At 39.8% G+C, this 26,912-nt stretch overlaps 1 protein-coding gene across 3 annotated transcripts; it reads right to left on the reverse strand.

Moving 5' to 3' along the window:
- Positions 1-187: 187 nt before the first annotated feature.
- Positions 188-14,773, reverse strand: mmaa (metabolism of cobalamin associated A). Of its 3 annotated transcripts, none has more exons than XM_052126198.1 (7): positions 14,609-14,773; positions 11,090-11,509; positions 10,789-10,911; positions 4,728-4,898; positions 3,739-3,824; positions 3,346-3,495; positions 188-1,133 (listed from the first exon to the last, which is right to left on the reverse strand). In XM_052126198.1, the coding sequence occupies exons 2-7, from the start codon at positions 11,481-11,483 to the stop codon at positions 849-851; spliced, it is 1,209 nt and encodes a 402-aa protein (XP_051982158.1). In that variant the 5' UTR covers positions 11,484-11,509; positions 14,609-14,773; the 3' UTR covers positions 188-848. The 3 variants fall into 3 exon arrangements, with proteins under 3 accessions (XP_051982158.1, XP_051982157.1, XP_051982156.1); XM_052126197.1 differs by having other exon boundaries at positions 14,604-14,773; XM_052126196.1 differs by having other exon boundaries at positions 14,595-14,773.
- Between the last annotated feature and the right edge of the window lie 12,139 nt (positions 14,774-26,912).

Here is a 26,912-nt window from a genome sequence, read left to right on the forward strand (position 1 = left end):
AGAGTATTTCAACTACTGAAAAAATACTACTGTGTGAGCAATTACGCAATATCAGAAAGATCATGAATTGGCTGGAGGAAATAGCAAGCTCTAGATAATTTTGCCAGGGAAAAATTACTCTTGAGACTAATCAGAGGTACATGACAGTGCATTGTGATGATTATCATATATTTTTTTTCTTCTCAGGGAAACATTCAATGCTTTAACTAGACACAAAATGATATACATTATGTATGACTTATATTAAAATATATATTAATGTGTGCATCCTCAGGCAACATTACAGGGGTTGATTTTTATTAAAACAAACAGATTTGTTTTTTTTAATCCCCATTTCTCCCAATTTGGAATGCCCAATTCCCACCACTTAGTAGATCCTCGTGGTGGCGATTTTTATCTCATATAAATTGAAAGTGTGAAAAATGTTTTAACAAGGCTGTGCTTTCTATAACTGCATAGTGTTAAAAGTGCCCAAAGTTGAAGATACACACAAATATAGGAAAATAGGAAAGGTAAACATTAATTTACAGTAAATCATTTATCTAAAAATCACCTTATTATAGATATTAAACAAGCATTTACACACAATAATTGTACATTTGATTGTTGTGTGATTAACTGCATTTTTACAAAGGTCACAAGGTGTGATATTCAGTTCCTTTTCTTTTAATACCATTTCACTCACTTTGCAAAATAATACAACAATATACAACAGTTATGTCACCTATAATTACTATTAAATGCCAATAAAGCTTTTAAAATCTGTTAAAACCAGATAAGATACAATAATAAGGAATCAAAGCCTCAATTTTCCTAATGTTTTTAAGCCCTCCATGGAATGCTTTCCATCACTGAGTGGTGAAGGCTTTTAGGAGGAGGTCAGCAGCAAGGCCAGGTGAGATATCACCACATGTGACCCGTCGTTCCAGCTCCGGGAGCGCAGAACGCACAGCTGGATGTTCCTGGAAGTGGCGTACAGAATTCTCCTGGATCAGATTCCATAACCACACCTTCTGCTGAGTTTGCCGTCGGGCTTGGAGCTCCCCACTGCTCAGCATCACATCCCGGAACTGTAGCATGGCATCCCACAGCTCAGGCACACCCTGCCCCGTCTGAGAGGATAAGCGAACCACCTAACCAGACACAAGGATGAGAAAGAGGATCATAAGGAGAAACATTGTAATATGAAATGTGTTAGAGAGGTGTACAATGTGGAACTATAGGCCTCAACAACATTATTAAAAGGGCTAGTCTAATGTTAGCCTCAGTCACTATTCACTTTCAATACAATTGTGACTGAGGCAGTCTTTCTGCTTAACATCTCCTCTACTGTTTCACAGATAAACAAAGTCGTATGGTTTTCGAACAACAGGAGGGTGAATGATGACAGGCATTTCATTTTTGGCTGTACTAGCCCATAACAATTCACATAATTTCCTTCTGATTTTAGCGGTAGCTTATAGATAGTCTTAGGTTTAGGGTGAGGGATAGGGTCAAGACTGAAATAGTGACACTTTAGACTGTATGGAAAGATAAGAATAACAAAAAAGCAGATGGATAAATGAACATACTGGAAGCTGGCAGTTGCTTCACATAAAGCAGCCTGAAATGTAAAGGATGAATGGTTCGCCCACACATATCACTCCATCCTCAGTATCAGTGAAAGACCTACACACTGGAAAGTCTTCAGGGAGGGGAAAATAAATCAATATGACCATCACATCCTCCAGTCAAAGGGATGGAGCTCAGAAACCATGCTGCTGGGAGAAGACAAAGGCTTTAGCAACTCTCATCCATGTTGGTGGCCTCTAAACAGCGAAATGCATGAGGCAGCATTTGGCCATTCAATAGCGGGCAGAAGTAATACTGGGGTTGATGGAACAAAGAGGGAAGATTTGACAGCGCAGAAGGGCATTTTTCAATGACTACACTGACTACTCAGCACACACCTCTTATGTGGAGAGACTGAAGATACATAAAATGTTTTTAACATTCTAGATCAATTCTTACATGAGAGAAATTAGGTTTAAAAGGAAAAGTGTTACAAAACCGTTACCTTTAGGACAGGGCTTTAAAGTGATGGAACAATGGTGAGTAAATGATGAGAGAATGTTCATCTTTGGGTGAATTATCCCTTTAAATATATACAGTGCTATTCAAAAGTTTTTCCCAAATAAAAAAAAATATAAAATGCTGTAACGTAAAATGAATAAGAAATATTCTGCATTATTTCTAGGTCATTCATCAAATAAATCCAACTTGTGACATGCTGTGACCATGTTAACTAATTTGTATAAAAAGTCAGGAGATGCTCTTTAGAACATTCTCCGATCCTGCTGGGATAACATGGATCAGGTTTTGCACAAACTTTGCCAGCCATGCCAGTTCAAGTGCACCCTTTCACAAAAATAATAAGAAATTCCAAAATTACTTTAAATTCCTTTAATTTGTTATGGGGGGAAAAAATAAATAGAAGACTACATATAGAACTACAAAGAAATATAAAAAAAAAAAAATCAAAAAGAAGCATTTTCACAAGTGAGCTCAGACTTTAAAAGTGGAATTATAGAACAGCACTGTATGTGATTTTTTTTTTTTCCCTTGAAGATAACTATTTGCAAGTAACAAACCGATAACATCTGGCTTTTAAGGGATAGTTCTTTCTTCTGCAGGACACAAACAAAGATTTTTAGAAGAATATCTCAGCTCTGTAGGTCCTTACAATGCAAGTGAAAGGTGACCAGAATTGTCAAAAAAAAAATATATATATATATATATATATATATATATATATATATATATCACTTTTTACTATAAGACTCCACATTCACATTCTGAAAGTGGAGATTTATTTTAAAAATGACTTGCAACTCTTCAAAAGACAGATATTAAACCACTAAAGTCATATGAATTACTTTTATGCTGCTTTTATGTGCATTTTGGACCTTCAAAGTTCTGGTCACAATTCACTTGCATTGCAAGAACCTAGAGAGCTGAGATATTCTTCTAAAAATCTTTCATTTGTATTCAGCAGAAGAAAAAAAGTCAAACACATCTGGGATAGCATGAGGTTGAGGAAATGATGAGAGAATTGTCTTTTTGGTTGAAGTATTCTTTTAACATCATTTTGTTCTGAAATAAACAAAAAAACAAATGTCAATATAATTTCCTTTAAACAAGGTTGATCCTGGCAATGATGGTCACATTACATTAAAGTGAATACAAAAATCAGGTACACACTTTAGGTAACTCCAGCTCATAATGAATATTAAAACAGATTGCCTTTTGCTTTTAGTGTACGTGAAAAAATGGGATTGTACAGCATAATTATCAAATTAAACACACCTTTGGTTTCCAGATGTTGGACTTCTTTCGAAGCAACTTTAGGGCACTTGTATACTCTGCCTGAATCCTCCGAGCTGGAACAACCAAATCGCCATCGGATTTTGTAACTACAACCAGGTCTGCCATCTCAATAATGCCTCTTTTGATTCCCTTCATGAAAATACAATTTAAGCCACTCATTAACACGGTGTACAATTACAAAACGATATCTTCTGTTTTTATGTCATTGGATTTCAATGAAGCAAGTCTTGAGGAATGCTGTATATTTATTATCTGATGATATAAAATATGAAATAAAACATTCTACTTTCTCCAAAAAAGATGCAAGTAGTTCAGTATCAAAAGACTACCAAAAGCTTCAGATAATATTCTATGGCAAACAGGTCTGTTTACCTGTAGTTCATCACCCCCTGCTGGTGGGATCAGCAGCACAAACATATCCACCATGTCAGCCACAGCAAACTCAGACTGACCAACACCTGTACAGAGATATAAACACTAAGGTAACATGGTTACGTAACATACAGATAGGACTCACAGAACATTTCCTCTGAACATGTAATTGGAGCACAATCTTTTTGGTACAAATAATCGGGTAGAGATTTTGCTCATGCTAAATATTTCAAAATTGACAACACAATTAAACTAGTTTTTCAGCTTCCCAAAGTGTGTGGTAATGGAGTGTTTTCGAAGCCCTCTGTTTTCTCTGGAGAAAAACGCAGTTCCAGTGTGGATGTGAGGCGTTAAAGGAATAGCTCTTCCAAAAATGAAAATTCTCTCATCATATTCTTACCCTCATGCAATCCCAGATGTGTACAGGGGCTGGCCATAGGGAGAACCGAGACTTTTCTGGGTAGGCTAGCCGCGAAACGGGGCCAAACTGGCGGCGATAAGCTGAAACGGGCTGCCTCATTAAACCGAATGTGCCGCAACTGTCATAAGAGGGCCACAAAACGGCACCACATTATGCAGAAAAAGACAGCGATAACTTTAAAAAGATTTTCATAAAGGGAATAGTAAAAAAGGACTTAAATATTGATCTATTTCTGTCATATTGCTTCTGAAGATATAGATATAAACACTGGAGTCTTAATGATTACTTCTATACTGCTTTTATGTACTTTTTGGACCTTCAAATTTCTGGTCACTATTCACTTGCATTGTATGGACCTACAGAGCTGAGAAATTCTTCTAAAATTCTTGGTATGTGTTCAGCAGAAGAAAGTCACATCTGGGATGGCATGAGGGTGAATAAATGATGAGAGAGAAGTTTCATTTTTGGGTGAACTATCCCTTTAATGTAGCTACATTTTGCATTTTCTCAAAGCAAAATATTTATTTAATAACGTTAAAAAAAAAAAAATAATAAAAAAAAAACTTACCCACGGTTTCAACTAACACAATGTCATAGCCTGCACCCTCACAGAGGACTATGGCTTCATTGGTGGTTCTCGTCACACCACCGAGGGTTCCTGAGGTTGGAGATGGTCTGATATAAGCATTCATGTCCCTGGAGAGCTCTGTCATTCGTGTTTTGTCTCCCATCAGTGAACCTGAACACAAAGTTATAACCAAATTGTCTTAAAGTTTAATGTCTTCTTAGGCCAAGTCCATACTAATACATTTGAAAACGCATTGATTTAGCTACGTTTACGCCTCTTATCAATGCCAGAACTGGACTTCGAGACTTTCGAAAGCGCTCTCCATAACTATATACTCTGGAAATGATGACATAAGAAACTTTTATTTTTAAATATTAAAAAAAACTGATTAGTGTGGACGTGGCCTTACAATGTGTTTATTAGTAAATTTATATGTGAAAAGTTACAGAACCCACAAATAGTCCAATAATGTTCTCTTACAATTAAGGTGAATACATTTAAAATAATTATATTATTACGTATGGAATTTTTTCTTTATCTAATTGAAACTTATTTTATTTTGATCACTTTTACAATGGGTCATAATATTACTTCCATTACTTCTACAGGTCCAGTAAATGCATGACAAACTAAGTGAATTGATAGAATACAGGTAATATGCAAGATGAGAATCTAGAAAATAAACTCAAACGAAATGAACAGCCTTGTGCTGAAAATAAACAACTAAGTAACCGCTAATCTCGCATAGCCACAATGTTGGCTTGTACATTTTGCTTTAGTACAATGGCACAATAAAGAACGTAACCGAAAAAAGTCCCTTTCAATTATTCCGTAGTGAAAAAGTTATTTTTAAATGCAGGTAACTGGTTAATAACCGGTTAGTTTAATTCAGAAGAAAACTAAAAACTAAAATAAATACAGTTCCCTATCGAGAGGTCTCTCCTATTGCGTAAGTAGCTTACGCTATGGGAAAACTCCGTTTCTCGAGAAATATTGAAGTCTTTATGTAAAACGCATTGCAGCTGCACAGCAGAGAGCGAGGCAACTGCTGGAACCAATGACGGGGCGACTCTGAACGCGCGACCAATGGGCAGGCGCCTCGCGTTCGCGCGCTCAGAGCCTGCCGAAATTATAGGCAGGCTATATAATGGGCACCCCGTCATGCGAGTTCCTTTAGATTTAATCTCCTTCAGCGAAGACCTTCTCTTCGCTGGATCTTCCGGATTGTTGGAGTCTTTCGCCGCCGTTGACAAGCTTACAGCGGGACTGCTAAGAGGACGCCGGCGCCTTCAGCCGCCTTCGAAGCCTTCTGCTACGCCATCCGGCGCGCATCGCATATCCTTTACTGCAAGCGCTCGCCCCCGCAACGCTTTTAAAAGTAAAAGAGTAATTTTCCAAGGCGTTGTTTCAAATGCCTTCAGCCTGCGCCTCGTGCAGAGGCCCTCTTCACGACGGAGATCTGCACATCATCTGCACTCGCTGCCTGGGTCTGGACCACGCCAGAAGCTGCACTCATTCAGGGCGGATGCCCGAATGCGACTCCTTGGGCCTCGCCGAGCTGCGTGCTTCGCTTTGCCGTTTTCACGCAAGCGAGCCGGCTTCCACCGTGCTGCCACCTCCGTTCGAGCAGCGCAAGAAAAGCGCCGCTCACAGAGGCTGCCAGAGCACGCCGACTCGGTGACGTCCACGCCGGCCCAGTCCCAGCGTGCATCACCGCTACCGAAATCTCCCGCCGCCAGTCCATTTCACGAGGCGGACCTGCACCCCTCCAACAAAGCGGTGGGTCTCGTCTCGTTCGGCACATCAGGGGATGATGATGGAAAGGATGACAGCCTCTCTCTTGGCGCTGCATCCGGCGACTGGCCGGGCTCGTTCGACCCAGCGCCATCGACATCAGCGGACACGGCGCGGGCACCAGCATGGACTTCGGAAATCGTCCGTATCCTGTCAAAAGCCGTGGAAGACCTCGGGCTCGACTGGTCTTCCCGGAAGAACTCCGCCGCAGCCCGGCTGGACGAGTGGTTCCTGCAGGCCCCCGACAGAGACCCTCTCCTTTCTTCCCTGAGGTCCACGACGAGCTCACAAAGTCGTGGAAAGCCCCGCACTCTGCTCGCCTAAAGCCTTCTTTTTCTTCCTCGCTCTCCTCAGTGGACGGCGCGAGAGAAAGAGGCTACGAGGCAACTCCGCCCCTCGAGGAGACCGTGGCCAACCATCTATGCCCACCCTCCACCGCTGGATGGAAGGCCAGAGCTTCTCACCCCTCGAAGCCCTGCAGAACCACCTCAGCTCTCGCCGGTCGCGCATACGCCGCCGCCGGCCAAGCTGCGTCAGCGCTGCATTCGATGGCGGTCCTACAAGTTTTTCAGGCCAAACTCCTCTGCACCATGGACGAGTCTGGACCTGAACCCGAGGCTTTCAAGGACCTGTGCAGCACTACGGACGTAGCCCTGCAAGCCACAAAGGCCACCGCCCAATCCATCGGTCGGGCCACGGCTAATTTGACCGTCCTTGAGCGCCATCTGTGGCTAACGCTAACGGAGATGAAGGACGCGGATTAGGCACCATTTCTTGACGCGCCTGTCACTCCAAGCGGCCTGTTCGGACCGGCGGTGAGAGAATTCACTGAGTGCTTCACTGAGGCTCGGAAGGATTCGCAAGCTATGCATCACTTCTTGCCCAAGCGCTCCAGCTCGTCTCAGAAACCGCCCCAGCAGCAGCGAGCCAGGGCAGAGCCGCCCGTCTCCCAGCCGAAGAGCAGACCTGAAAAGGACGCTCGACGCCGCTCGCGTTCCACTGGCCGAAGAAAGCCGCACGAGCAACGAGGTCCTCGGCCCAGAATCACTCTGAACACGGAACCTCGTAAGTCTTCCTAGCAACAGGAAGAAAAAGAGAGAGTACGTGTCTCGCAAAAGCCGGACCGCTCTCTCTCTCAAACATCTAAAACATTACCCAGTCCCCTTACAGGCGGCTGGAAATGTCTATACAGCAGTCAATGGGCCAGTCATAAAACTCGCTCACCTGCAATCAAACGCCGTTCTTACGGCGACACACAGAAATCACGAAGAGAGTAATTTTCTGCCTGTGTCACTAAGGGTTCACATGTCCACACTAAAGTGCGCATTCCCACATATCAATACTGTCCAAACAGTGCCAAATACCTCCCCAGTTCAGGCTGGATGTCCCAAAAATGTAGATCGTGTGCCTATTGTCATGTATGCACCACTACACACAAGCACTGTTCCCACAGTTATAAACACTTCCCCAGTAAAAACGGGAAATACTATAAGTGTAGCGTGTGTGCCTGCTGTACTGCACGCACCACTAAACACAGCTACCCATACAGTTTCAAACAGCTCTCTATTTCATGCCGCAAGCATCACAGATGCAATGCGCAAGCAAAGAAACTCCCCGCTAAATGCGGAAAGCTTTATGAATGTGGCGCGCGTGCCTATTTTGATGTATGCACCCCCACCCCAAAACACTGTTCATACAGTTTCAAGCATCTCTCCGACTCATGCTGTAAGCATCTCGGAGATAGCGCACGTGCCTGTACTCTCACACGCACCCCTGCACTCGGCACTCAATACGGCTGCTCAGCGCGCACCTGCACCTCTGAGAGCCGTAGAATCTGTGTTAGCACAAAGCGATTTGCCGGTGGGGCCCATACGTCACTGCGACACGCCCCCAGCCAGCATTCAGCCCATATCTGTGCGAGCAGAAGCCTGGGAAAAAATCCCCGACATGCCGAAATGGCCTCGGCATCAGCTGTACTCCAGCTAGGATTGTTGCACATGCGTCCTCTCCAGCGCTGGCTCAAGAGCCGTGTCCCCACTCACGCGTGGCGCTCGGGCCACTTTTTGATCAGAGCGAATCACGGCTGTATAAAAGCCCTGACGCCCTGGAAAGCCATCAACTGGTATCAAACCGGCGTGAGTCTGGGCGTGAGTACGCGGAGAAAAATGATCATGACAGATGCCTCCAAAATAGGATGGGGGGCCCTTTACGAGGGCAGGCCTGTCTCTGGGTTTTGGTCAAACCCGGAAAAGCGCCTACACATAAACTGTCTGGAAATGAAAGCGGTCGCCTTGGCTCTCAGAGCCCTGCTTCCGTACCTAAAAAACGAACACGTCCTGGTCCGAATGGACAACATGACGGTAGTTTTGTATATAAATCGCCAAGGTGGACTCAGGTCGAGCTCCCTGCACTCTATGGCCAGGGAGCTCATCCTATGGTCACAACACCACCTGCGCTCGCTAAGGGCAGCGCACGTGCCAGGTGTCCTGAACCAAGGAGCGGACATGCTATCCAGAGACAAGGTTCTCCCAGGAGAATGGTCTCTCCACCCTCTGACGGTTCAGTGGTTATGGCAAACCTTTGGCGAGGCAGAGGTCGACCTCTTCAGCCTCCAAGGAAAACGCAGCACTGCCCTCTCTTCTTCTAAAAAGCACGGACGCTTCGCCCAAGTTTGGCAGAGCCGCCCCTTGTATGCTTTTCCCCCGATCGCGATGCTACCTCAGGTCATCAGTCGGATCAGGGAGGTGAAATGTGCAGTGCTCCTGGTAGCCCCACTCTGGAAAAACCAGACGTGGTTTCCAGAACTGATACAGATGATGCAATCTGCCCCATGACCGATTCCGCCGAGGCAAGACCTCCTCGGACAGGCCAGCGGGATGATTCTTCATCCCCGCACCGATCTGTGGGCCCTCCATGCATGGCCCCTCAACGGGTTCCCGAGAACCTCCCCAGTGGAGTTTTGAGAACCATTACTGAGGCGCGAGCGCCCTCTACGAGGCGCTTGTATGCCCGAAAGTGGAAAGTGTTCAGTGACTGGTGTGATACCAAGAGTTTGAACCCCAAAACGTGCGAGATACAAGTGTACTTGCCTTTTTGCAGGAGCTGCTGGAGGCGGGCCGCACACCCTCCACGCTCAAAGTCTATGTGGCTGCCATAGCGGCGTCACACAATCCTGATAAAGGACATTCATTAGGGAAAAACGATCTGATCGTTCGTTTCCTAAGAGGCTCTAGGAGGATGAACCCTCCTCGCCCACCTTCGGTGCTGATCTGGGACCTGACCACGGTCCTGGACGCACTCAAGGGTGCCCCGTTCGAACCTCTCCGAACCGTGCACCTTAAGCAGCTCTCGCTCAAAACCGCGCTCTTGCTGGCGCCGCTTCAGTTAAAAGAGTGGGCGACCTGCACGCGCTGTCATCAAGCGCTGCTTGCCTGGAATTTGGACCTAACGACTGCAGAGTTGTCCTTAGGCCAAAGCACGGGTATATTCCTAAAGTGCTCTCTACACCCTTCAGAGCACAGGTGATATCTCTGGCAGCACTATCGTCCCCAGCAGACGAAGGCGACGCAAATTTACTCTGCCCGGTCAGGGCGCTCAGAGTATATTTGGAACATTTTGCCCTGTTCAGACAGATGGAACAATTATTCGTATGCTTTGGCGGCCGAACTAAGGGTCTCGCTGTCTCAAAGCAAAGAATATCACGCTGGATAGTGGATGCTATAGCGCTGGCTTATGAAGCCAAGGGCCTTCAATGCCCCATAGGCATCAGAGCTCACTCTACGAGGAGCATGGCCTCCTCGTGGGCGTGGTCGAGTGGGATACCCATTGAAGATATTTGTGCGGCGGCAGGCTGGGCCTCGCCTTCGACATTTATCAGGTTTTATAACCTACAGGTCCCCTCACTGCATTCCAACATTCTATCAGCCTGACTATAGAATGGAATAGAGTGTGTGTATGCTGGGCATCACCTCCTCCCTTATAAGGTCCGTCTCTGACCGACTTAGAGGATTTATTATGCGTACCAGTACATAAAAAGCTCAGTTTTCCCAGCATTTTCAAGTTATGTGTGCAATTTGCATCAGATGTGCATGGACAGTGGGCTGAGGTTGAGATTAATTATCTACAAAAAAAGACTTAAAATTTCATGTATTGAGTGCAGATACTTTACCACGTAGTACAGTCAAAGCACACAAGTCAAGTGCTGAGATAAAACTGGCACTGTGCCCTTCAGGCACAGAAACCTTCCAACATTTGTGTCTCTGCTCACCTCCAGTTGTGCATGAAGAAGGATCCACAGCCAGTACAGACACTTTGTGCCCTCGTCCTGTCAGCATTTTCCCAATGACCTCAATGAATGAAGACTTTCCGGCACCAGGGGGACCAGACAGTCCTGAAGTCACACGTACAGAGAGGTGACAGATGATATGAAGTTTCTGACCCACTTTGATTTCCACCTCTAAAACTATTTTCAGATTCAAAAGTATATTTATATCCTCTGTGTTAAGGACATTCATGCAAACAGCTAAATGGGTTAGCCTCAATCCTATTGTACACATCACCTTACTGACCCACTCTGAAGGCCACTGGTTTTCCACCATTTCGTCTCTCCTGCTCCTGACGGATAGCCAGCACTCTTTGAAGCAGAACCTGGGCTAAATCCTTCTTCCTGGGATGCTGGGTTTCTACAAGGGTTATAGACTCAGCAAGAGCTGCTCTTTGGCCACCGATAAGTCCATCATAAAGCTTGGTCAGTAGTTTTTTCTCCCTGTCAGTCAAGTCTGAAACATTATGGCTTGTGGCAGCCTCCACAGAAACACCTCTTCTCTGTTGGAGCGTGCAGAGGGAGGCACAGCCCAGTTTTACAGCAGGCTTACAAAGGGAATGTCTTAATGCTGTTGTGGTGTGTATAGGAGAGAGACCAGCAACACAATGAAGAATTGGTAAAAAACCCTTCGGACCCATCTTCCTTCTGTTTAGCAGAACAAATTCTGCAATGAAGAAAAATATCAACTTCAAAAGCATCCACGAGTAAACCTTGGCACACTGTACACACAGTGTAAAGTGCAAAAACACCAGTGTCATAAAATTAGAATTTTTCTTGATTAAGTGGTAAATAAACACACTTAGTTCATTTATTTATTGGATCTATTCAGTATTTGAAACCTAAAGTGCTATGAAAAGTCTTTAGATATCCCATTTGATGTTTCACAAAAAACATATGTCTTAAGCAATTATTTTAGATCTTCTGCTTTAGTGTGTCAATAGGAGATATACATTTTAGATTTCCAAACTTTCCTACTTGCAGAGAGAATAGAACATATGGTATAGTCCTCACAGTAAAACGGTTTTGTTTTAAATTATTACTAACATTTAAAAAACCTTTGTTCAAATCAAAGTCAGGTGGTGTAACTAACCTGCAGGTAGCCATTTTGTAAAAAAAAAAAAAAAAAACATTAATAATAATAATAATAATAATATTTTATATATATAACAGAGAGGACCTTTTTAGACCCTCATGAATGTTTGTGAAGTTTTGTATTAAATATGAGTTATTTTGACATTGTTATGAAAATGCACATTTTGTTCAAGTCAAATGGAGTAACCCTATTATAAAATTCAGTACTATGTTTGACTTTTCTTTATTTTTATACTGTATACACTCACCGGCCACTTTATTAGGTACACCTGTACATCTACTTATCATGCGATTAACTAATCAGCCAATCATATGGCAGTGTAATGTATAAAATCATGCAAATATGGGTCAGGAGCTTCAGTTAGTGTTCACATCAACCATTAGAATGGGGACATTTTTTTTTCTCAGTGATCAAAAGACCCCTCCGGGTACCACTTCTGTGAGTTTAGAACAGGAAACTGAGGCTGCAGTGAGAACAGGGTCACCAAAACTGGACAGAAGATGATTGGAAAAACATAGCCTAGTCTGACAAATCTGGATTTCTGCTGAGGTACACAAATGATAGGCCCACTGCAGCCTCAGTTTTCTGTTCTGAAAACCCAACATCGGCTGCTGCTGTTGTAGCCCATCAGTCTCAAGGTTTTACGTGTTTTGCATTCTGAGATGCTATTCTGCTCAAAACAATTGTATAGAGTGGTTATCGGAGTTACTGTAGCCTTTCTGTCTGCTCGAACCAGTCTCAACAACAAGACATTTCTGTCTGCAGTCCTGCTGCTCACTGGTTGTTTTTTATTTTTGCACCATTCTCTTTACAAACTAGAGACTGTAGTGCATGAAAATCCCAGGAGATCAGCAGATCCAGAAATACTCAAACCAGCCTGTCTGGCACCAACAATCGTGCCACGGTCTAAATCAATGTGATCACATTTTTCCCCCATTCTGATGGTTGATGTGAACATTAACTGAAGCTCCTGACCCATATCTGTATTATTTTATACATTGCACTGCTGCCACATTAGATAATCACATGAATAAGTAGGTGTACATGTGCTCCTAATAAAGTGCTAAGTGAGTGTCGAACGAAAATTCCGGGTTCAATACAAGTTAAAGGAATAATTCACCCAAAAATGAAAATTCTTCCATCATTTACTCACCCTTATGCCATTTTGGATGTGTATGACTTTCTGTCTACAGAAGAACACAAGAAAGAATTTCTTCTTCGACTTCAATATTGATCTGTTTCTCACCCTTCTCATATCACATCTGAAGAAATGGATTTAACCAACGGATTACTTTTATGCTGCCTTTCTGTGCTTTTTGGAGCATCAAAATGTTGGCACCCACTCACTTGCATTGTAAGGACCTACAGAGCTGAAATATTCTTCTAAAAATCTTAATTTGTGTTCTGTATAAGAAATAAAGTCATACACATCTGGGTGAGTAAATGATGAGAGAAATTTCAATTCTGGGTGAACTATTCCTTTAAGCTCAATCGACAGCATTTGTGGTCTTATGTTAATTACCACAACAAATAATTTTTAGTCATCCCCAAAAACCGAGGTTAGTGTGGCACTTACAATGAAGTTGAATGGAGCCAATTGTTAGAGGGTTTATAAGCCAAAATGTGAAGCTTATAATTTTATAAAAGCACTTACATTAATACTTCTGTTAAAACGCAAATATTATTTCAGCTGTTAAGTTGTTTAAATCGTAATTTATTTATTTTTTTGACGTTACATCGTAATAGCAACAAAGTTGTAAAATTGGCTATAACTTTACACAGAAAAAGTTAGTATTATAGTTATTTTATCACACTAAAATCAGGTTAACTCACATATTGTTAACGTCTTGTGGCTATACTTTTGAAACAGTGAGTATTTTAACATTTACGTTCCGGCCCCCATTCACTTCCATTGCAAGTGTCTCACTGGAACCCATATTTTTTCTTTTTTTTTAAAGAAAAGGAGGGACGAGTCAAAATACATTTTTGAGGTAATCAACATTATGCCACAAATGCTGTTGATTGAGCTTAACTTGTATTGAACCCGGAATATTCCTTTAATGTTTAAGCTGTGTACATTCACATATATTCAGGAAGCAAGGGAAGCATTTTAATGGCATTTACTTGATGGTTTCACCTCTTACACTTTGTAAATCGTGAAACCATTTTTTATTTTTGGTAGAAAATGCTATAATAGTTTTTTTCCAAAATGTATGAAACCAACATAAACAGATTGTTTTTTTTTTTTCTAACAAACTTGATAGGCTACATGTGTGTTAAACTAGGGGTTTTAAATACTTAAAAACCAAGCCCCTTTAAAACCAAATCGCCGTAGTAACCAGTCTCTGATAAAATGTCAGTAATAACAGTAATTGTTAGGCTTCAACAATATAACTTTAGTCATTAGTTTTGGTATTAGCCAACACTGAATTAATAAAAGACATGACAGAAAGATTCTGAAATCTTCTTACTGTAAAATGCTTTAAAGAGATGCAATCAAACGTAATTATGGTTTTACAATAAACACTGTAGCAACTAGCGTATTTTTGTTTGATACTATAGTTACCATTGTACATTTTTGAAAGGGGCAGCTGTTAACAACTACATGAAACCTGTTAAAAATCAATGAATTAGACAACATAAGTCAACTGACAACCTTGATTACCAAACTCAAACGGTGGCCTTATTAAGGCTTTTGAATCCTTCTACTTATGCACCACTTCCTCTTCTGTAACCTGTAGCATAGGCTCCGTTTTCAGTCGGAAATAAGGTTTAATGAGAGAGATTTTTACAGATATCTCGCATGGGTTTACTGTGATCTGCTATGACATTATCACTGCTGCTGAAGTCGTCTAAAAGAAAGGGACTCGAATAGTTTTTAAAATAAAAGCCCCGTTCTTCAAAATTAAAGCCCTTTATCGGGACCATAATGACATGCCGCGATACAGAAATACCACAGTTTAAAAACAATAATTTTATATAATTATTTTGTGAGCTTTTATTATGGGACGATTTCCAAACAGTTTAAGAAATATTTTTAAATACAACTTTGTACTTTTTAAAACATAAAACAATTTGTACTTTTAAAAAATTGTCTAAAAAAATATATATATATAATATTTCTGCAGTGAGAATATACTGTATCTTTTGGTTTTGCATTAGGCCTTTGATATCAGTAAAGTATTAATTCCAAGGGTCAGCACTAGTTACATTTAAATAAATGGCAAATTTGAGGCACACAATGACAAAACTAGGCCACTCTACTCCTATTGCATGGATGTCATAAATAGTAATGAGTCAGATGTATTCCTAATTAAAAAATAATAATAATACACACCAAATTTGAACAAAAAAGGTCTTGACATTTATTTTTTAATGCTTTTATTTAAATGTTTATTGGCAAGCTGGCATTTTTTTAAATACCATTTTGTGGGACTTAATGGGAGTAACTCAATGGGAAAATGCATTGAGGGTACTGAGACAGAGACCTACTATTGTCCAATCAATAAGTTTACATATAGTTAAACTCTACACTGCTCTTAAACATAATCAAACTTGAATCTAAATATTTTATCAATTGTCTTTGGATTCTTAACAGTTTTCCTATTTTTTATATGAAATGTTTTATTATGACTTCAATATGCTGATTAATCATTTAATTAATGGGCATTTTGTATTCCTGATATAGTTGCATCCTTTAAAAAAAATTTTTTTTTCACCCACACGAATCATCAGTTTTAAAGCAACAAACTAGTCAATATGTATAGATACACACTGTGCCTTTGATATGTATATATCTAAAAAAAAAATAATAATAATAATTAAGAAATAAAACAGTTCAAAATCTTTGTGCTGAATAAAATTAGACTTGATTTAGAGCTGAACTTTCTATTACATCACAATTTAATATGGTATGATACAGTAATGAGTAGTAATGAGTTTATAAACCTTTTAATACAAATTTCAGATTTGTTCTATTGACACATTTAATGAACCATTCCTTATCCACCATGAAAAAGTCACATGAAATCACAAAAGACTTAGAGGTTGTTTACCAGTTGACTAAACTCTTATCCTTCTGTTGAAATGTGCTTCTTTCTAACAGTGAGCTCCCTTTAACATGCTGAGCACATTCAGGCACTGTACATGTACAGGGACAAATTATGGATACTATCACCTTAATAAATGTACATTATTATTTCCTTTACTCTGCATTTGTTTAAAAAAAAACCTGAGGATACACACCACCAAGTACGCATCTAGCTGGTTTTGCGCCCTGGGCAAAACCTGCATCATCACGGGTGTGTGAATAATTTATCAGCCTTTAATTTTGGGTATGTCACTGAAACAGGAAATGTTATTATGTAATAAACAATAGCTCAACTTTATTTGCATGTCCTGAGAGGCCCTTATCCTAAAGATACAGAAGATATTTTAGACCTTGAACCTAACAAATACAGTCTCTATAGTGCTGTCAAAACAACATGTGACCACAAGATGGAGGTATTTGTGCTGTCTGTATCAGCACTGATAGGAGAACACTGAAAACTGATGGTCATTTTCAGTGACTGAAAGGGTTTAACCGAACCAAAACTAATACAATCTCTTGAGGACTATTGGTTAAAAATGCTTACACAATAGAAACACCCTGCACCAATGGTCAAGCAATATGGCTTAATAAACAAAATAAATAATGTTTTACTGTAAGCAAAAAGGTTTCTGGGAGGGTTAGGTTTAGAGGTAGGGGTAGCATTAGGGGATAACATTGTCATAATAAATATTAAAATTATTATTATAATGCAAAACATTTTCTTTTAGGGTAGGATTAGGTCGTGGGTTAAGGTTTGTTTTGCATAAAAAAAAAACAATAAAAGTCTTTGGTATGTCCCCATTTAGATAGCTAAGTAAACATGTGTGTTGGAGGGAGGGGGAAGTGCTGTGTGTTGCATCAGTGTCCTCAGAGTGCTGCAGTTAATTGGCACTGATTGGAGTGATGGAGGGAGAGAGTGAGGAGAATTGGAAGGGAAAGGTGGATTCAGCATCATGTGGGAATGAATGGGGAAAACATGATATCCAGAAGCCCTCCCTTTAATGAGCCAATTCAATTGAGGTGGTTTGCTGGGCTATCTGAGTGACCTTTGACCTACCACGGCTACAGTTACAGTACTGTGGTGGTAGCTATGGTGGTTACGATCAATAATGTGTTGGGGATGACATCATTGCACACGCCGTCTTACTCTCAACTGATTATCAAAGGAAAACCGTAGCTAGTAGGTCCTCATGAAATGTTTAAAGATTGTAGCCTTATGTATAAAATGTCTTACAGCTTTTTCATTACAAATTATATTATCAGCATAAAAATCAGAATCAAATGTTGAATAGAAATAGAAACATGAATGACAAGATTTCTATATGGTATATTCCCCTTTTGCTTTAATGTCAGCATGCACTTAAGCTGGCATTGACTCCACTCCAAAACCTGATGATCCATGTTATTCCAGCATGATTTGAGAATGCTCCAAAGAGCATCTTGAGTGCTTCAATGCAAGCAATGTAATTTGACCTTTTGTAAAAAGGCGCTTCCATACATTATATATTACATCTTGAATGTCTCTTGATGTTTTCAGCTGAAATGTACCCACTATTGAAGTGTGAAGCATTAAATGGATAGTTCATGCAAAAATGTAAATTCAGTCATTGTTTACTCTCCCCTGTGTTGTTATAACCCCTTAAACATTTTTTTTTCTTAATACAAGGGAGAAATTGTGAAAAGATCAGTGATGTCATACTCCAGTACATGTAGGATGTTTGATGGCATTACTCCAGTTCAAAGAAATAAGGCTGGGCATAGAAATGTATCTACAAACTTTTCTGAAATGTTTTGTAAGTTCTGTTCTCTGGTTTGTGTGCAGTTTGTTGTGTTTTCTGTTGTTAGTATTGCTGATGGTCCAATTGAAGCACATCACCCATCTCGTGAGAGGGAGATGCACAAACTGCTGCCCTCGTGCACTCTAATGAACGTGCACAGGATTTCAACGGGACGTGAGCATTTTTCACTAAATAATACATTCGATTTCGGTTTGTTTCTCACCAAACCTCATTATATGCCTTTGAAACAAGGCATGAGTCTCATACAATAATATATTAGACTTCTGAATTATACTTTTGCATCCTTTATGAAGCTTGAACTGTTGGTCACCATAAAATACCATTGTATGACATCACTGAGCACAATATTTTTCAAACTTTTTCCCTTTGTGTTAAGAAAAACAAAGAAAGTCACATGGGGTTATTGCAACACAGGGTCAATTAAACAATAACTGAATTAAAAATGTTGGGTGAAATTTTCCTTTAAATGTGTTTAACACACTTTGCCAATGAAAATTACAAATGAGGGGTGGATCTGGCTTTTGATGTAACATAAGCTTCACTGTGTAAGGCACATTCCTCCTTACAAATGCTGAGCAGAGCCATAATCCAAATATACTTTGAGGGGGACAAGTCTCCCCCAATAATCAGATATGGCCAGATTGTCACACCTTGTTGCTGTTCTGCTGCAGTCCATTATGCACCGCTGTCTAATTATCATTAAGTTGTTGCAGGAATAACATGATGGTTTTAAAAAAGTTACCTTTTTAGGGTGCTCAGTAGTCTAGCACTGCTCGGCAATGTCATTTGAGATCAAATGATCAAATCTATGATGGCTGGACTTTAACAAGCTAAGTGGGAACCTCGTGGTTTATTCCAGCACAACACATCAGCAAGCAGTTCAGGTTAAAAGTGTCATGTAAGATGTAAGTATCTAACTAAACATGCAATATTTGCCCACTGTTTTATGATTGAAATGTTGTTCCGACTGACAATAATTTTCAATGTTCCAAACTATTCACCGCTGAATTGAAAACATCATGTACAGTACGTGATTCATATGTCATTTATGATTGTGAATGCAAAAACATGAACAGAGCTGTTTTCAGAATAGAATAGAATAGAATAGAATAGAATAGAATAGAATAGAAGCCTTTATTTTGGTCACACATTATACATACGTTTTTTACATATATACAATGAAATTCTTTTTTTTTCCATATCCCAGCTAAGCTGAGGTCAAAGAATCATGCTTAAAACATTGAGTGAATCTGTGAATATTGTAAAGGATTTGAATGAATTTGGTAATCTGGCAGGTTTTTGAAGTAGCTTTTTAGAAACTTCACTTGACATTGTCTAAGAAAATGACCTATAAAACACAAAGTAGAGCATTATCACCCTCAGATCAAGAACATGGTAAAGACCTGTGTTTTTAGATTGTGGCAAGGACCATTTCATATATCCTTAATGCAAAAATTATTAGGTAATAATTTACAATCATTTTAAGATTTTCTAAATAATTTCTTAATGTCTTTAATTAATTCTGAATTTTGTACAGCATATCCTAAGAATCATCTTTTAAAAGAGTCCATGTTATTTTGAGTATGTCCTTGTCAGGTCTGTGTTAAAAAAGGAACCACCATTTTTAGGTAACATAAAATGGAAAATTAACTTTTCCTCACTAATTTACTCTGTAACTAATGTTGTTCAAACCCCATTTGCTGTTACTTTTGGAACATAAAATAGATATTTTAAGCAGCACTAGAATAACAGTTTATAGTCAGCAGGAGCTGTCAAACTTCAAAAAGGTCAAATACTATAAGCACTAATAAAGGATCAGTATAAAGACATCATAACAGTAGTCCATATTTGAAGTGCACTATAGTCCAAGCTTTCTGGGGCATACAACAGCTTAGTGTTGCATGGACTACTTTTATGGTATTTTTTATTATGTTTTTTTTTCTTTTCTTTGGAGCTTGACATCAGTGGTCAATATAAACAGTTTTTGTATGGAAAAGAGCAGCGTTAGGATTCTTGATGAAAAGATTGTGTTAAGATTCTACTGGAGGGAAAAACAATGAGGGGCAACTTGAGGGCAGTAAATATATATATTTTTTTGCTAGCCATCTGACACAGTCATGTCATTTTACAGATATATCAGAGATAAAATTCTAATTATATTCATCTTTTCTTTGAGATAGCACAAAAAAGAAAGAAAAGATGACTGAAATCGGAAAATTGCTAGCAATGCAGACACTGTGTTTGTCTTGCAATGTGTGAACTTTAAAAATACGTGTATCTTTATCACATTTAAAGCCTAATAAGATGCAAAATTATTGCTTTACTATTTTAAAGGACCAAAGACGACTATTATATTTGTGACCAACACCGACGACCCCCACCCCCAAAATTGCTTGCCCCCCCCCAATGTTCAAGACATGGTTATGGCCTTGATGCTCAGTTATTATCTTGCTAACTGTTGTAGTCTTCCCTCCTTTCTTTTGGCACTGAAGTGCATATACTATTATTCCTTTCTAAGAAAAGCAAATCAGACATGGGAATCTTTGTTTACAGGCTGAGCTATTTTTTCACCACACAGATCTCTGTTTAGAATACACCACAGGAAAGGGTGATGTCAGAGAACTATCGCTTACAATATCTCCAGATGGACACAGCTCCACAGCCCTCGTCCCATGAGAAATTACCTTACATTGTGGAATTGAAGGAACATCTGTGAGATGGTAATACATATATAATTCTGACAGTCTTAACCCTAAGTTTCAATAAAGTGCTATTGCATGCTGTGCTGCAGGAATTATATTTGCTGACAATATAAACAACAGCACCTGTCAAATCAGAATGATCTCAAAGTGAAATCAGAAAAAGTAAGTTGAGTTTCCTTTAGCTAAAACTGTAGGAGATGGCGCTTGTCAGTTAGTTAGCACAATGTGGCCAATCCTAGGGTACTGGAACTCTCAGAAACAACATGCCGACTTCCGGTGTGATCATGTTGGTTAAATCCGAACAGTCTCATTGCTGCAAATTTGGTAATGTTATTAGTGCACACAGTTGACAGTGTTGTGTAAGTAATCCACTACAAATGATTAATTATTTCTCTAAAATTGTAATCACTTTACTAAGTACTTAATTGAAAAAGTATTCACATTCCTACTTACGTTACGTTTAAGTTACTTTCTGAAACATTTCTACTCAACAAATTCAAAATATTGTCTATATTTTTTACACACAATATAGTTGTTACACACAAGTCATACGCTGCATCTCACTTTTCCCCTTCAAAATGACTCGTTACAAGGCCATAAATAATGTATTCTACATAAATAATATATTAGAAATAAGCATAACCCTATAATGTACTTTAAAGTAACTTTAATCTGATTACAAGAATTTAAAATGTAATGCATTTCACTACTTTTTTTACACTACTTTTAAGTCATTTGATTACAGTAATGAATTACTTTGTAATTGGATTACACCCAACAATGGTGGTCGAACACAGAGTCTTGATCAATTCACATTTTTGAGATAGTGACTGGAACAATATAAGTGTGAGTAAATGATGAAATAAATTTTTGCGGAACTTTAAAGAGTTGTGCCTAAATGGTATTTTTAACAGAACATAATAATGTGTTCATAAAACCATGCTTTTTTTTTAGCACTTTGAATAATATATCTTTTTGGACGAGCATAGCAAATGCACTAATGTGGTCTTCAGCATTCAAGCCCTCCACAAAGTGACCATGGCAGCTGTTAAAGCCTCTTGAGCCCAATGTGAAGCCCCACAATTGTCCCCTTATTCCTCTCTCCACCCTGGGGTAAGGCAGACCACCCTCCTAGCGGCCATGGGGATTGCTGATGGCAGGGAGGGGGGATAACTCTAGTCAGGCCTGGGGTGGGTTCATCTTACACACTGCCCATTTACAAATAACATATTGTCCATTTGAACAAATGCCAGTCATCAAATTGTTATCCTATCAGAGAGCAAAATAGGAGGCACAGTCAGCTGTCAAGGCTACTGCTCACTCATCTGTTTGGCTCATTGTGTCTTTAACTCGTAAAACTCCAATGACTACTGCAGTTCAATAGGAACTCAAAACTCCATAAACCAAGAAAGGCTGAATCTTTGTATGTTTGTGTGTTTAAAATGGTTAGTGTGAAGTCAATGGCTAGTATAACTAAGCAATATCACACAAGCAAAAGTAAACTGGCCAGTTAGTTTTTTAATTTTTCTACACCACTGAAATTAGTTCTAAAAGAAGCCAAAGCTTCAAGCTCAACTTCTGTCAATACTTTGTTTTGAACTGATGGTGTTTCGCTCGTAAACGAATCAGTGATTTTTAACAAATCTTTTAAATTGCATATTCTGGTCTAAATACAAGTGAACCTCAATCAACAGCATTTGTGGCATAATGTTCATAACTTCAAAATAAAATATGACCATCTTACTATGGAAGTAAATGGATTTTATGCAACAAATGCTGTCAATTGAGCTTAACTTGTATTGAACCCAGAATATTCCTTTAAGTGGACAAATCATTTTCATTCACTTCCATTGTTTCGGTGATGAACAACTCTGAACAACTTAACGAATCAGTTGACTCAATGATTGACTCGTTCATAACATAAAAGACGTTCATTTGTCACCACTTACTAGAGTAAATATGCAAATCTCCAGAAATAGTCACTAAACAAATCAGTTAATGAAACAAAAATGAAAGATGAATCAAAAACCCCACCACTATTAAGATAGCAGCGAACATGGAGAAGCCAAGTGATATGTGTCAGAGCTGTTCTAACTGTATATGAGCACTCTTGGGGCGCGGCTTGTCCGATCAGATTTGAGGACCAGGTCTGTTGTATACTGTATAATAAACCAGATATTTTCAAACAGGTTTTTTTCAAAGCTTACAGATGCTTTATTACAGGTATGTACTATTTACTTTTATGGCATCTTTTTTTCCATACAATGAGAGTGAATGGTGACTGAGACTAAAATCCTACCTAACTTCTCCTCTTGTGTTTCACACAGGAAAGTAAGTATTGTGGGTTTGGAATAACATGAGGGTCAGTGAATAATGAAATTATTTTCAATCGTGGTTTAACTGTCCCTATTAGGCATTAAACTTAAGAGTAACAACTTATGGCTGTTCTACAATTCTTCACAACTAACTCAAGCAACAGATTAACAGTTTCTGAGCCACGCAGGTGAGGTTATGGTCTGTTGTTGTGAGGTTTCTCAGGATAAATAAAAAGTCCTTGGAGACGGTATTTAAATATTACCACTCCAGATATTATTTCTAGAAGAGCAGGAGTGCGGTGTCAATGGAGGCGCCTGTTTGAAATGTGAGCTGCCTGATTCTCTGCCATCAGGTTTAGCATTACTTAAAACACCAGCACTGAGCCAAAGACCACTGATGGCACCAAAGCACAAATGAGTCGCATATTTATGCAAGCTTAAATACCACTGATTTAGAGACAGTTCCTTTATGGTCCAGCTTCACATTTGCATTTCTGTTCTTCGATCAGCAGAATGCTGGCAGAACATTTCAGTACTACATTCCTATGGCACATCTTCCCGGCTCCTTTGTGATGAGGGCGACTGAGGGCTCAATGGCAGAGGTGAGAGGCTGTCCTACGACCTCCCTCCTACCTCTTTAGCAGTGGGTGATGCTAAAGACAATAGGATTTAAATTGAAAGTGCATCTGACAACAGCCCAGTGGGAGCCAAGATGAACATTGTAGTTTGCTTCCTCATTAAGCAGAGATTTTATCCTTAGGGCGTACTCACACTAGGCCTGGTTGCCTTGTACCATGCCCAAGCACGATTGTCCCCCCTCCCCACTCCCCCGCTGGCCTGCACTCACATTGCACATTGTTCCAGGCCTGAGCACGCTTACGTCATTACGATGCGACTTTTTGTTTTGAAGAAAACAGGAAGAAAAGTGCTCTTGCATAGCACAATGAAGCCCACCATTGTAACATTGCTTACTTTGTTGCTTATTTGGAGTCGTTTGGGGTGCGGTGACACACGGCCCTTTCACGTGCCTAATTGTGGACAGCGTCGTACCACTGAAATTCATCCTTTTCGTCCAATGAGCTGCCAGATTAATGGAGTGCATCCCGTACCTTCAGATCCTGAACCTGCAGTTTTTTTCAGCTTGACACTTCATTGCTCAGTGATTCTTTGCTATCCGCGAGTACGAAGAAAGTCACGAATTTGACCAAATACCTCTTTGTTCTCAAGAGTTCTTGTGTGTTATATCCAGTTGTTCCTGTATACTCTCGTCTGCCCAAATTTCTAGTAAACACTACGCCCCTGCCGTAGAACAAAATTATCCCCTTTGCCCAGTTGCATCATTGACGTCATGTTTCGAGTTCCATGCTCGGTCATGGTTAGCGATCACACTAGAAGCGTACCTTGCCTGAGCCAACTGAACCGTGCCCGAACCCACCTCTTCAAGTGGGCCAAGGCACAGTTCAGCATACACACTAGTCAAATGAACTGGACTTTGGGGGTCAAACGTGCTTGTGCACGGTACAGATCGCCTAGTGTGAGTACACCCTTAAACATAAATGTTCAGTATGTCATTGTGGCAGGGCGGACGGCGTCGCCGGGTCGTGATACTACACACCTGGTCCCGTATTAGGCTAATTATGCCTCCGTGAGGTTTAAAGGCTGACTGCAGAGGGCCGTGCAGGAGAGAGAGATCGTTAGCGGACATGTCCGTCATGTGTGTGTTTATGTCTGCTGGATGCCGGTGAGGGCGTTGATGACTTCGGCCAGCGGTGAAGGCTCCATAGCGGCGCTCTCCTCCAAACCCGGGTTCTCGGCACCACTGTAGACTGGTTTGGTCGGGGTGATGGAGGAGTCAGGAGACAATGAGGCAGATTCAATGGAAAGGAGGAGGCGAGAACCATTTCAAAATATAAATAATAGTTTTAATGATAAACTTAAAGAAGACATAAACACACACATGACGGACATGTCCGCTAACGATCTCTCTCTCCAGCACGGCCCTTTGCAGTCAGCCTTTAAACCTCACGGAGGCATAATTAGCCTAATACGGGACCGGGTGTGTAGTATCACGACCCGGCCCCACCCTCCGCCCTGCCACAGTCATTAAACATAAATATGTATATATACACTACCGGTCAAATGTTTTGAAACACTTGACTGAAATGATTCTCATGATCTTAAAAATCTTTTGATCTGAAGGCATGTGCTTAAATGTTTGAAATTAGTTTTGTAGACAAAAATATAATTGTGCCACCATATTAATTTATTTACAAACTAAAGTTTAATAAAAAAAAAAAAAAGTTTTGGAAATTGATGACTTGGACCAAATAATAAAGAAAAGAAGCCAATATGTATCCAACATAGATGGGAACTCCTTCACTACTGTTTAAAAAGCATCCCAGGGTGATACCTCAAGAAGTCGTTTGAGAAAATGTCAAGAGTACATGTCTGCAAATCATAGGCAAAGTGTGACTACAGTTTTGATTTATTTTGGATTTTGTTTAGTTACAACATAACAAAAAAAATAAAATAAAATAAAATAATATATATATATATATATATATATATATATATATATATATATATATATATATATATATATATATATATATATACATGCTGTATACATATTCTTCTCGTAAAACATCAGAAAGTTCTCCATCCAAGTCTTTTTTTTTTCCTTTTTTTATCATTTGTGTCTATGATTATCAGTCTTATTCCATAGCTGTAACAATGACATCATTTAAGCAGACATTGCACAGCTGCTGGATATGCTCTGATGCTTATTTGGTAACATGCTATGACTGGAATTCTTAAGGCTTTATTTAAGGACAATTGTTTTGTTAGTTTTATTGTTACTTGTTTATTGTAGCAGTTACTTATGTATTCTGAAGAGAGATAACATATTATAATAAACTAATTCAATGCCATTCTAAGAGAATATGCTCATAGAAACGATTTAAATACAAAGAGTAAAAACAAGAGACTTGTAGGCCGCACTTAATATGACACTTGCAAGTCACAAATATAATATCACTAAAAGAAAAATCAGATTTTTATTTTTTTATTATCACGCAATTTCACCATTTAAAATGGTCTTTTATATATTAATCTTTATTAATATATGACTAATTTCAGACATATTAAAACTGTCTTCCAGTTCTACACACTTCTTGAAACACTCTCTGCTCGCAGTGTTTTCCCAGATTTCACATTCACGTGCAGTTTACTCGCGCCTCACTCAGACATTCTGTCGCCAACCGCGTGACGTAACCCGCGCAAGCAGCACTCCTACTCTCGATGGTCTCCCTCCGCGCCGCGCCAAATGATAACATAGTTCCACGAGCCCACGCACTCTAAAACGGAGTGAACTTGTATAGCTGGACTACTAAACTTTCTTAACGAAGAACAAGTTGTTCTACATTAACATAAGTGTAGGTTACTTAAGCTGTGGAGAGTTGAGGGATTTAGTGAAGACATTCTTAAATAACTTTGATATTATTAGTTGGGCATTTGGAGGTAGAAAATATGAGGGAAGAAAACTTTTCAGCACGTTCTTTAGGGACAGTTACAAAAAAAATGTATTTAAAACAACACACAAAAAATAGACACATCAGCCTTCATAGAAATACAAGTATTTTTGTTTATCTTTTGGATTTGCTTGTTTCATTATCATAACTTCGAATATATTAGGCTACATTTTAAATCACTTCCAAGTAAATAGCTTTTTAGGCTTTCTCATAAGCAATTGAAACATGCAGCTATCAATTTTCTGTTAATTAATATGATACCTTAGTTAATCAACATACACTGTTTTGCACATAGAAACATTTACACAAGCTAAGATTTACTGTAGCATCACTTGTGTGCTAAGGCTTTCCCATGGTCCTACCCACCCAGGTCAGTGCCATGCTGGACCACAGACCGGCCTCCTCGGGTCCTAGAAAGAGTAGGATACGTTGTTATAATGTTACATAATTCATTCCACAGTACTTTGAAAGCGTTGAATGTGTAAAAAAGTAGGACTTGTTACCCGCGCGCCGCCCCTCACTATGTCCCGCGGCGTGA

This window comes from Xyrauchen texanus, chromosome 5 (assembly GCF_025860055.1).
Source record: "Xyrauchen texanus isolate HMW12.3.18 chromosome 5, RBS_HiC_50CHRs, whole genome shotgun sequence".
Lineage (NCBI taxonomy): Eukaryota > Metazoa > Chordata > Actinopteri > Cypriniformes > Catostomidae > Xyrauchen > Xyrauchen texanus.